The sequence below is a fragment of the Paramacrobiotus metropolitanus genome, unplaced genomic scaffold (genome assembly GCF_019649055.1).
Source record: "Paramacrobiotus metropolitanus isolate TYO unplaced genomic scaffold, Prichtersi_v1.0 Parri_scaffold0000049, whole genome shotgun sequence".
NCBI lineage: Eukaryota > Metazoa > Tardigrada > Eutardigrada > Parachela > Macrobiotidae > Paramacrobiotus > Paramacrobiotus metropolitanus.
In genome coordinates, this window is record NW_026570269.1 from 877,492 (window position 1) to 888,790 (window position 11,299).

The 11,299-nt window shown below is 42.5% G+C and overlaps 3 protein-coding genes across 3 annotated transcripts; 2 read left to right on the forward strand and 1 right to left on the reverse strand.

Annotated features, from left to right (window-relative positions):
* Positions 1-1,611: 1,611 nt before the first annotated feature.
* On the forward strand, positions 1,612-3,262 carry LOC129592027 (uncharacterized). Its single transcript, XM_055487966.1, has 4 exons — positions 1,612-2,067; positions 2,130-2,242; positions 2,707-2,813; positions 2,951-3,262. Exons 1-4 carry the CDS (start codon positions 1,802-1,804, stop codon positions 3,056-3,058), a joined length of 594 nt encoding a protein of 197 aa, XP_055343941.1. The 5' UTR covers positions 1,612-1,801; the 3' UTR covers positions 3,059-3,262.
* Positions 3,263-4,347: 1,085 nt separating this feature from the next.
* LOC129591986 (uncharacterized) lies at positions 4,348-5,813 on the forward strand. The gene is made up of 4 exons (XM_055487904.1): positions 4,348-4,570; positions 4,813-4,890; positions 4,991-5,180; positions 5,460-5,813. Exons 1-4 carry the CDS (start codon positions 4,419-4,421, stop codon positions 5,622-5,624), a joined length of 585 nt encoding a protein of 194 aa, XP_055343879.1. The 5' UTR covers positions 4,348-4,418; the 3' UTR covers positions 5,625-5,813.
* On the reverse strand, positions 5,640-8,594 carry LOC129591985 (probable proline--tRNA ligase, mitochondrial). The gene is made up of 11 exons (XM_055487903.1): positions 8,167-8,594; positions 7,887-8,067; positions 7,750-7,823; positions 7,313-7,396; positions 7,186-7,258; positions 7,003-7,110; positions 6,809-6,940; positions 6,559-6,715; positions 6,354-6,489; positions 6,107-6,289; positions 5,640-6,018 (listed from the first exon to the last, which is right to left on the reverse strand). The coding sequence occupies exons 1-11, from the start codon at positions 8,371-8,373 to the stop codon at positions 5,848-5,850; spliced, it is 1,506 nt and encodes a 501-aa protein (XP_055343878.1). The 5' UTR covers positions 8,374-8,594; the 3' UTR covers positions 5,640-5,847.
* Between the last annotated feature and the right edge of the window lie 2,705 nt (positions 8,595-11,299).

Sequence of the window (11,299 nt, forward strand, 5' to 3'; positions counted from 1 at the left end):
GTGCTCCATACTGCAATTCTGCGAAACAATGTACTCGTACCACGTATTAAACCACATTAATACGCATACGTAGCTACTGTACTACGTCGAGTGTAAGCACATAGAGCATACATTTTTTTCAATCTTGTGCTCAGTATTATTTTATTAATAGTATATTATGATTTATTCTACCGCAAGTTGTAGCAACAGGATGCGCATCGGCACCAAGTCAGCGTACTACTTCTATGGAGGGAAATCTCCGAAAACATTTACGTACGTCTTGTTTTTGTGATTTCCTTTTATATATGGACAGGCAGTATGATGCAGTCGACCCAAACTCCACAGCCGTGTTAGACTGTGGAACCACGCAAACTCAGCAGTTTGGTGGTTGGCAATTTGGTTAGTTTTACCAAAGGGCCCATATTAAAATACATATAAGCTGGTTTTACTACGACTCATTTTACTACATACCGTATCTATATTTTTACGTACTAACGCGCACCGCGCACCCACTCCATCCCGCATCGAACAAATTTAATATCTGTTGCAACACATTCAAATAGTTGCAGTAGTAATATACGGAAACATGGCTACAAAAATCAAAAAACCATTTGTGAAAAGCCTCGAGACATTTTAGCCAAAAATCAGAAGATTTTTGTATATCGTTGCTATAAGAGAATTAATGAAATATTCTGCAACCAAGTAAAATACGAGAATTAAATTAACCTGCTAATTATTTTCTGTCACCTGCAGGCTACGGACATATTACTGCGCGCACGTAAACAAATAAGGAATACCCCGGTTCGCCAGGTAGCACTTTTTTGACGTGTGTTGTGCAGACCCGAGACGTGACGGCGACAGTATGTTTAAGTAGAGTTATCGCGCAATGTTTGACGTTAATTGGTACGTCTGGAGTACGTAGACTACGTAAAATTACAACGAAATTGTTACAATTAAAACGCATCCGTCCTGGCTCCGTATTTTGACGGTGCTCGGCACATCTAATCCATGAATGCCTTTTTACGAAATCGAACCGGGTACAAGTCCCAGGCAAAGCAAGTTTACATCGTATTATATACACAGTTCTGAGTGAGGCATATTAGATGGATAAACAACAACAACCGCCGCATCACTTATTGATGCACCTCATCGACCGGATAAGTTAAGCGTAAACCTCCACGAGTCAGGAATAAGAACACTATGCACAGACACATGTGCTGGCTACCACTGTTGCCGGCGGCCGTCGTACGTCGCAACGTGTTAAACAAAGTGGCCATGCCTCATTAACAGTAAACAAGATGCTGCTTGTGCTCCCCAACGCCCGCAAGATCAATCCAACAAACGTGACAGCGACATGCTACGTTCAATCACTCATGGCCATTAATTAGCATAGTAATACCCTAATTGTCCAACCGGTCCGGAAATTGGCGCACATTCAACCCGATTATGTGCAGTCCCTGCTGTTGTTGTCTCCATATGGTCTTCGTCCAAGTAAGCTTTAACTGCCGTGTACTCCATGTCGTTGAACGATTGCTAATCAATGCGGATACATGTACAACATACAGACATATCGTTCAATCAAAAGCGATAGTATTATTAGCTGGGATCAAGCAAACAACTGGAAAATCTGCTTAAAGCCGGGAGGTACTTTGCCTAGTTAGTCACGACCCATTCGCGGTGACCAATGCTTGGACAATCTCATTTTGACAGAACGATGCGCTTTATAAGGCTCTCTACTGTCGCTATCTTGTCAGTCAGTTGTTGAGCAATCATCTCTGTTATCTAAGAGTTTCCTGCCTGCTATCCGCCACCGTTTACAACCATGTCCACCTGGAATAGTCTCATCCTGGCGGTGTCTTGCGCCGCCGCCCTGGTTACCGCCGCACCGCCTGGACCGACGGAAACCCAACAGCCGGCCAAGATGCAGCTGCACGTCAGCGCCGGTCATCCCAATACACCGACCAATCACCACAACCCTCCTCCTTCCAATCCCGTCGTCGTGCCCAATCCCAACATTAACCAGCAGAGCCATCATGAAGCGGGTCCAGTGGCGGCTGGAGCGACCAACTATGAATCCTATTCTCCAGGGTAGCGCTTTGATCTTTCGTACGTATGTCTCTTGATAACAGTCAGTTTCGGTTACATTGCAGCTACAGTGGTGGCGGTAGCAATTATGGTGGCGGTGCGGAATACAGCAGTGACAATTATGGATTTGATTGTTATGGAAAGAAGCCCGCTCTTTATGGCGATGCCAATTATGACTGTACGTACGATAAAAAGTCCTACAAAGCAAATTTACGAAAAACGGATAACGGGTTACATATGGTTTATTGCCATAAAATATTAAATTTTTACAACAAAATTTACTGCTTGGAAAACGCGTCTTAAATATTACAGCTACTACATTCTAGCGCAGATTTTCCACTAAGCTCCCGTACGAGTACTACTACATTTTCAAGCAATTAATTACTATTGTGAATTATTTTTTTGCTTTTGTTGTCGTATGCAGTATTGTCATATGCAGTACTGAATATTTATTTGTGGTTTTATTAATTTTGATTATCGCTTTATTGGAATAAATAACCACTGCTGTATTGTTGGATTAAATAACCTTACAGCACTTACTGCATGCAGCAAGTTGTCGAAGAATGTGGGATGCTGGAATTGGTTGCAACAATTTTCATCACAACAAAACTTTTAAGCGGGTAATTTACGTGTCCATTGTAGGCAGGATATACCATGTATGCCAAGCCGATGGACGATCGGACACAATTAAGTGTCCAAAGTGGACAAGATTTAACAACTACCTGGGCATCTGTGACTGGCACTTTAAGGTACAAGTGTTATTAGCTCTTGTGTGGAGATGTTTGCATTTATTGACTCAGTTAATATGTGCTTGAGAAAGGTCAAGACGGTGTCACGATTTCAGCAATATTATCATAATATTCAAATAACTTTTGGTTTTTTTTAGGTGGACAATTACTGCAACCCTCTGCCCGATTACAAAGGTGATGGTTATGGATCTGGCTACAGCCAAGGCGGTTCTGGAGGCTATCAACAAGGCGGCGGTGGATATTAATTATGTGGTTTTCACTTGATCTCACTGCCAAAATATTATGTGGTCATTCCTAAAAGCCGAAATAGTCTCTTTTGTAGTAGCGAATTTTTTTGATATGCGTTTCACTATCGGTGTACGTTACTTACCAAAATCTGCGTCTAACTGCCGTCACCCGAAAAGATTTCGGTAATTTATTTGTCAGGCATATGTGATAAATCAACAATTGTAAAACAGCATGCATGATTGATTGCTAACAGGATCGCATCCTTGTGTGCATCACACAATTACAAAGTTACTTACACAGTTGCTTATATATGCAGATACTTTTAAATTACAATAATTGTGCGATATATTCTGTATGCAATGGTGTTACGCAAGGTCATAAATTATATGAATGATGTATCACCAAAATAATTTCTTTACTTTAAATTTAGGAGTATAATATTAAGTGCACCAAATTTCGAAAGGAGCGCACCGATCAAACTGTGGTACGGTCAGCGGTCACTTTAAAGAAGCTACCGTACATCTGATTAAACAATCACTGCAAAATGATAATACAGGTAACTGATGTAGTTGATTTCATGTTGGTCGCATTTTTGCACCTTGTGTTAAATTTCCTATGCACTACAGAGCCTTTCAAAACAGCAACAAAAAACTGTGAAATTGTTCTGTGACATATGAAAAAGGTCACTGCGGAAGATCGCATTATATCCATGCACCTGTGTACTAACTTATCCTTGCCATTCAGTTTTGCATTAAATTGGCTAAGTTAGATATGCAAGATGTCGACTCGGGTAGTAGCATTATAAACTAAATAAGCCACTAATTCAATCCAAAACAGATGCCAGCTTTTATACAAAACAATGCTGGCCATGATCATCTGAGACTGTGAGCATGGATGCGACCGCAGTAAAGTCTAACTGGTTAGAACGGACGAATAATCTTTAAGACAACGTCCTTATCCTTGCACGGTCTGTTATATATTTAGGTGTCATTGTAAGCGCACCCCGTAGGACCGCAAAACAAAAGTTACCTTACTGATGAGCCAATGAATTTTACGTCAATTATGATTATGAGTATCTGCACGGTTTAACCATATATACAAACTGTTTATTCCGACGACCGTAGCTCTCCTCGAATGGGCATTAAGCTGTTGCGCATTAGCACAACTTAACACTCGTCAGCCTCTTGACAATGTCCATATATCAATTTTAGAATTTGTTTAGTCAACACCTGGTTAGCATTACGCACAACCAGGAAGTACTTAAACCGGGGGCCGGTTAGAATGTCTCGCCACCGTTGTCTTATCAGCATAACTATTTCGTTGCAAACGTTTTCGGTAGTGCAGCTTCCGTCGCAACGGTTCGTAGATTTTTAGAAGATGCGGTCCATTATAGTGCTCACGTTATGCCTGGCGACTATGTCCAGTGTACGGTCGGAAGGTAAAACCAGCAACGGCAATGCGGGGTCGGCGCAGCCCAATATGGAGATACCTCTACAGGCAGCGGCCAGCAGCCATTCCAAACAGCTGAGGTATTGTAGTGCTATTTACCTTAATTTAAGCACTTAACGAGTTTTTCATTAGAAATATCCCTGTAGACTTTCACTTGAGGAAGCCCATACTAACAGTATTTCTGCTAGGTATTTATTTTATTTATCATATCTCATTTTGATAGCTAGTGGCTTGACCTTTTGTGTGTGGATTTGATTAAAATTCTGCCGAACGTAAAGGTTATGAGGCTAAAATATGGAAACGTGCATATAAAATATTTCAGATCTGGAGGGTACAGCATGCAGAATTACGGTTCCCTGCAGAATTATGGCGGAAATTCTGACAGCTACGGTGGAAATGGGTACGCTCATGCAGATGTTACAAATATCAGTCGTAGTATAAACAAATGATATCCGAGTCTGCAACCTGTCATGAAAAACTCCAAAGTGGAATGTATTTAGAGGTTACGAATCATCCCCTCTCGCTTACGGATTTAATTGTTATGGACGAGCACCGGCGCTGTATGGTGATGGGAATTACGATTGCCGCATCTTCCATGTGTGCCAAGCTGATGGACGCCAAGACACCTTGTACTGTCCGAAAAAGACCCGTTTCAATAATTACCTCGGCGTGTGCGATTGGGAAGACAAGGTACGGAGTAAACGTAGGAATTTCTATTGTATTCCCAATACATTCATAATAATAAGTTAATTTTATTTTACGGCTCTAATTGGTAAGGATACAACGGATGGGTGCTCGCATACGCATACTTATCTGTACAGATAGTTTTTTTCTCGTGGTCTGAGAAAACCGTGGCTCGTAAATATGAAATTTTAGGGATGAACTGTACGCATCGCCATATTCACAATAATTTAAAGCAAATGTGTTTCCAAATTTTCAATATTCGACACGCTTTTTCTCTTTCAACAGATTGACCGCACTTGCATGCCCTTATACAAAGAGGAGTACAGTTACAACGGAAACAGTTATGGATCGCAGAACTACGAACAAGGCGGATATGGTGAGCAACAAGGATACAGCGGCCGTCGCAGCGACTACGGTGGATCGCGAAGCCAGTATCGACGCCGACGATAAACGGTTTTTTATGTTTTTTACTTTCAAATGCAACAACACGCTGGGCTTTTCGACGAACATTATTTAAATCGTCGCAAACCGTTTTACACACAAACCCTTTCATATTTGCTCAATCAGGTAACGAGTGTTCGACATGTTTTGCTGTGAAAAAGCATTTTATACAGATAAAAAATCCCCGAAAGTCAACAATCAGTTGTAAACATCACAAAAGAGCTGGTGACCTCTACCTTATTTTACTAAAATTAACCGGCTCATTTGCGCGTTCTGCCGCACCATGGTTGGTGAGATCACTACTGTATCGCAGAAAACTAATCAGTTCCTGCAAGAGAAACGTAAATCTTTGTCGCGGATCGTGACCACAATGAACCTCAAATTTTGGCTGCTGCGCCATTGCCTGTAAGGATAATACCCAATGATCAGGCCAGAAATCTGTGACAAAAATTTAATTAACAAAATGCAGTGGCAACGAATCAGCCACTCACCTCTTTGCCAACAATAACAACAACCGGATATCCCGTTTTATTAGCATCATTCAAACGCCGTCCAATGGTCAAATCATCCCGATCATCACATAGAACATCTCCGGCGATTTCCGGCAATTCGCTCAAAGTATCGCACAAGATTTGAGTCAATGGGCCAATGGCACTTGCTTCTTTACTGCCGGACTAAGACAACAAGATCTGGTAATCGATGTTTGTCAACACTGTCTAAGCGAACGCGCGTGCGTACTTTAGGCGAAACAACGCACACTTTATACGGCGCAATGCGTAGTGGCCATCGGACCTGTTCCGCCGACGAAAGACATTCCACCGCACTAGCCACTAACCGCGTAACACCGATCCCAAAGCATCCCATAATAAGCGGCCTAAACAGAGAAAAGAAAAGCAGTCCGTGTAAATTTTCTTTCGTAACCGCACAGCATGGGAAATGATACCGGGATTTTCCGTCGACGTCGACGAAATTAGCTTTGAATGCTTTCGAGTACCGTTCGCCCAAGAGGAAAGCATGGGCTACCTCCATTGCGTGCACTTTGTTAAAGCTGTTCTCAATGGAACAAGAGGGGCATTTCACGGGGCCTGATTTAGCGGAATCTATTGTTAAAAAATAATGTAAAATGTTCAGCGTTCAATGGTTTTACAAGCTACGTAGTTATTCCAGAGCAAAACATGCTCGTACAGTCCCACCTATGACAATTTCTTCGTTGCATGCCGCATTGCACCTCTGACAGATCCAAAGCAGATCTTCGCCGACAGACTCACAGGGAAGAAGGAATTCGTGGGACTCCGAACCCCCCATGGCACCGGTGCTGGCGGAAGCTACAAAACATATGTATGGAGCGCACATGCAGCCAGCAAAAAACGAAAATCCGCTCGCCAACCTTTAATATACTGGACACTCAATGTTTTCAAAATCCTTTCATAGGCAGAACAAACTGCGTTATAACTTTCCCTTGCGCTGGTTTCGGACGTATCAAAAGTATATAAATCTAGAAAAAGAATACAAAAAATAATACACAATGGGGTACTTCCAGAAAATCTACGAAAACTTTGAACCAGCACACCTTTCATCAAAAACTCTCGCGCTCGCAAAACCCCATGCTTGGGCTTCATTTCATCTCGGAATTTTGTGGAAATCTATCACATTTGTTGGACCACTGAAGTCATCATCAATAAAGCCAGCCACAATACCTGATACAGACGTAATGGGAAGCGCTTTCGCGATGGATGGTGCAAGCTAGAAGCAACAAGTGAAGTGATGCATTCCTCGTGTGTCTGCAATGCAGATATAAGACATCGTAAAAATCATAAAACACACGGAGCATTTTATTCGAATACTCGCATTAAATCTCAGCTAAATATTTAAAGTCAAAAACAATTAACGATATAATTTTCAAGGGAATTTTACTGATTACTGAATCAAGTGTCAAATTTCCGTCAAAATCTGGTTAGCACACAAAATTAAATCTGATAATGTACGTTAAAAAGCGCTATCATTGACGTAAAGGAAGGTGAACTCAAGCCCGTAATTGTAAGAATAATGACCGATTTTTCCAAATAAAAATACAGTAGCAAAGCAAGTGACACAAATGTGTTACTTAAGAAACATCCATTATTAATTTACTTACAGGTGCTACACACAAATCCCTTCCTACACGATCCTTCGCTCGGAAAAGCTCCCCACCAAACGTCTGCCACCTGCCTGCAGAATCACAAGCAAATAATCCAAAATCACTCTTCGGCGCTCCACATTATCCCAACCAACCAGACGTTTTCCAAATGGAGGCATCCTGCAGACAAGGCATCCACAATTTCTGGCATCCAATCGCGCGCATCTCCTCATCGATGATACGAATGAGCTTCTCCAACGATCTCATAAATAATGGTAGCAGATTGAAAGTTCCGGTTGAATGCGCGGGACAGATCATGCCGGTCTCCAGTAAAAGCTGTGAGAAACCAGATTACCAGAACTGCAACTGTAGTTACCAATACTGCACAATGCACACCCAGGACAATTTACTGCAGCCCTCTGAGTCTCTGACTACCTTCTGACTTTTGGAAACCATACCACCCGGAGCACTTTCAAGGGATTTTCCGTATTCTGGAGCAATGCACGGCTGGAAGGTCTCCGACATCCGTGCATAATGCAATCTGCGAGAGTTCGTGAATGCATTTCGTGAGGCACGGAAGTTTTGGCATACAGACACTCCAAACGAGGCACGAGCAACCATCGCAGCGTTGTTAGGATGCATACAAATTACGGCAACCAACCACTAATCAGTTCAAAAGATTTGCGCATAAAAATGCGAAATAAGGATCATCAAATCAACAAATTATATAATGTGAATCCGTGGTAGTTACTCGTGTTTCATCCGATGATTAAAATTTTCAGTTTTAGTGAAAAACGTACTTTACCATGGTTAGTAGTCCATAAAATGAAACTCTACAGTACATACTGTAGCGATAGTATTTGTACGAACGATAAGACCGCCCAGTTATGATGAATCATTCCATCGCGTTATGAATTTGTCCACTTTACCGGCTAGTTTCCTTTCTCATGGACTTCTAGAATTCAGTCTTGTGCTCAGCTTGCTACAGCTTGCATCTACTTGATTGTTCCTCTTGCTGAAACCCTTGCTTACAACCTTGCTGTGTTCTTGATTCCCTTGTCATTAAACATGCCTTGAGTTACGTTGTTGCGTTTGACCGCTTGGGATGAACTAGCGTCATCCCAATCGGAGCCACCTGTGTAATTGTGTACATCAGTAAGAGCGTCCTCGGCCAGCATCGTTGCCGGCCGTGCCACCTTTCACACCAACAGCCGTTTAATCGTGGTAAAGGCTGATCGCCACCCCACTAGAACAGTAGCCAGATAGGCCACTGTTACATGGCGCTCCTGTAAAGAACCATTCCACCTGGACGCCTGCAGCCTGTACCAGCGATTTTCGTAACATCGCCACTTCCGACACCAACCAGCGGAAGTCCCGGAACGGATAGCCGTTTCGTGAGTGTTACAGTGACAGTTAAAGCCGTGAAATTTGCTTTGTTTGGTCTTGATACATTAATAACATCAAAGTTTATATTAATTTTCCGAACGCTAAATTAATTAACATCACTGTTCCTGTTGCGATGCCATTTTATCAGAATATATTAAAACTGCAAATATAGAAAAATAATTTTTGCTGCATTATTTGTTCGCGCTTTGGCTAACCGTTATATTACCGTTGTTCACCCGGCGCCGCTGTGCCGCCGTGGTCTGGTTCGCGCCAAAACTTCCTTGTGTATCGTAAACACTGGTCTAGATGCTCTGAGAGCACAACATTAACTGTCATGGTCCACCAGTTCAATGGAATCTGAGGAAATAAATTTGCAGTCTCAGCTTGGTGAACTCACCAAGGCGCAGTTGCAGGACATCAGCAACAGTCTAAACGTGTACATTAATCGGAAAGTCTCTAGGTCAGGTTATGTTGATAAATTATCTTCCTACATGTTAAAGCACAACATTACTTTGCCGAACACTTGTATCAACAATGATAACACTGGAAAGATTAACGCGCTTTCCTGTCGACATTACACGCAGCGTCAACGTCTGCTGTCCAGTCTTGGTCCTCTGCCCAACCGGCCCGCAGCCTTACACATGCACCGTCAAGGGAAAACAGTGGACAGAGCGCAGTGCGTGGGAATACAGCATGCACTCACATCAGCCACACAGAACCGGTGCTTCGACACGACAGACTGGAGCAACGTTATAAACAGGAAGAAACAATAATTACCTTTTCAGATGATGAGCCTTCCGATGAGTCACTCACTCAAACTGCTTTGCACAGCGCTCCGTTAGCAACCGCACAGAGAGAGCATGCCGCGCACACAGCCGCGCAGCACGCCGCATCCGCTCATACCGATACAAACATTACTACTGTACAACTGCCGCTTGATATTAACCGCTTGGTACAAGTGCTCGCGTTACAGTCGCGTTACGGATATACTGCAAAAGATTTCAATATTAAAGTCTTTAATGATACTCCTGATTATATTATCACTGCGTTCTTTCAACAATTCGAAAGAGCTGCTGACGCAATTGGATGGAGTTCAGAAGATAGAATTTGTATCTTACCTACATACTTTGGTGATAAAGCACGTCTGTATTTTGAGCGCAGTTGGCCCACATGTTCGAAATTAAATTATGAAGAGTGGAAATGCAAATTAATTGACCGCTTTTTCCCTATAGATTACTTAATGAAGAAACGCATTGAATTATCAAAAAAGGTGTTTAAGAAAGGGTCGGATATAAAGACATTTCTGATTGATTTGGAAATTCTGTTTAACGAAATAGATCCTCAAATGTCTGATTCGCATAAACTTGTTGAACTTCACCGCGCATTTTACAGTATGCCAGAATACAGGAAATATCTTATAGTTTCTCGCGCAGTTACCTTCTCTGAAGCTCGTTCTGTACTTGAAAAAGTAGCTGCTGCCGACACCGCAGTAAACATTACTGTACAATCCGATCAGACTGAAATTAAACTCTCCGACACTTGTAACCGTCACAGTGACAACAGGGTTACCGACGCCCAGCGACACCGTACTCGCCAGGAACATTATAATGCTTCAGATGACCATCGGTCATCCAGCCCGAGACGGCATCTTGTACGTGCTGATTCCTATCACAGCCGTAGAAATACTAATGGCAACCGGTCACCCAGTGCGCACCGCCGCCGCTCACGTTCCCCGAATTACCGTGCTCAGCGCCGTCCCTGCTCGCCCGACAGCGATTACAGCGCTGATAATCGCCGTACACATTACCGGGAACACCACAACCACACACTCGAGAGTGATCGTCGTTACACACATTATCGTGACCAGCACCGTAGTCCTTCGCCCAAACGTGACTACACAAAATACTGTAATCGAAAAAATTACAATGCGGAAAAGAGAATACATCCTAAATTTATTGACTTCGACAGCTACAGATTAAATAATGGAAAATTGTTTTGTCCTAAATGTCTGGATTTCTTCCATTCGTATGGAGAATGCACCAACTACAGCACCAATGACAAATATACCATACCGCGTATATGCCCTGATGACATTAAAGTTAATGTTCAAGGAGAATATGACGATTACATTAACTGCACGGTGGAACGCAAAGGAACTTCATTTCTATTTAGTAGGCAGTGG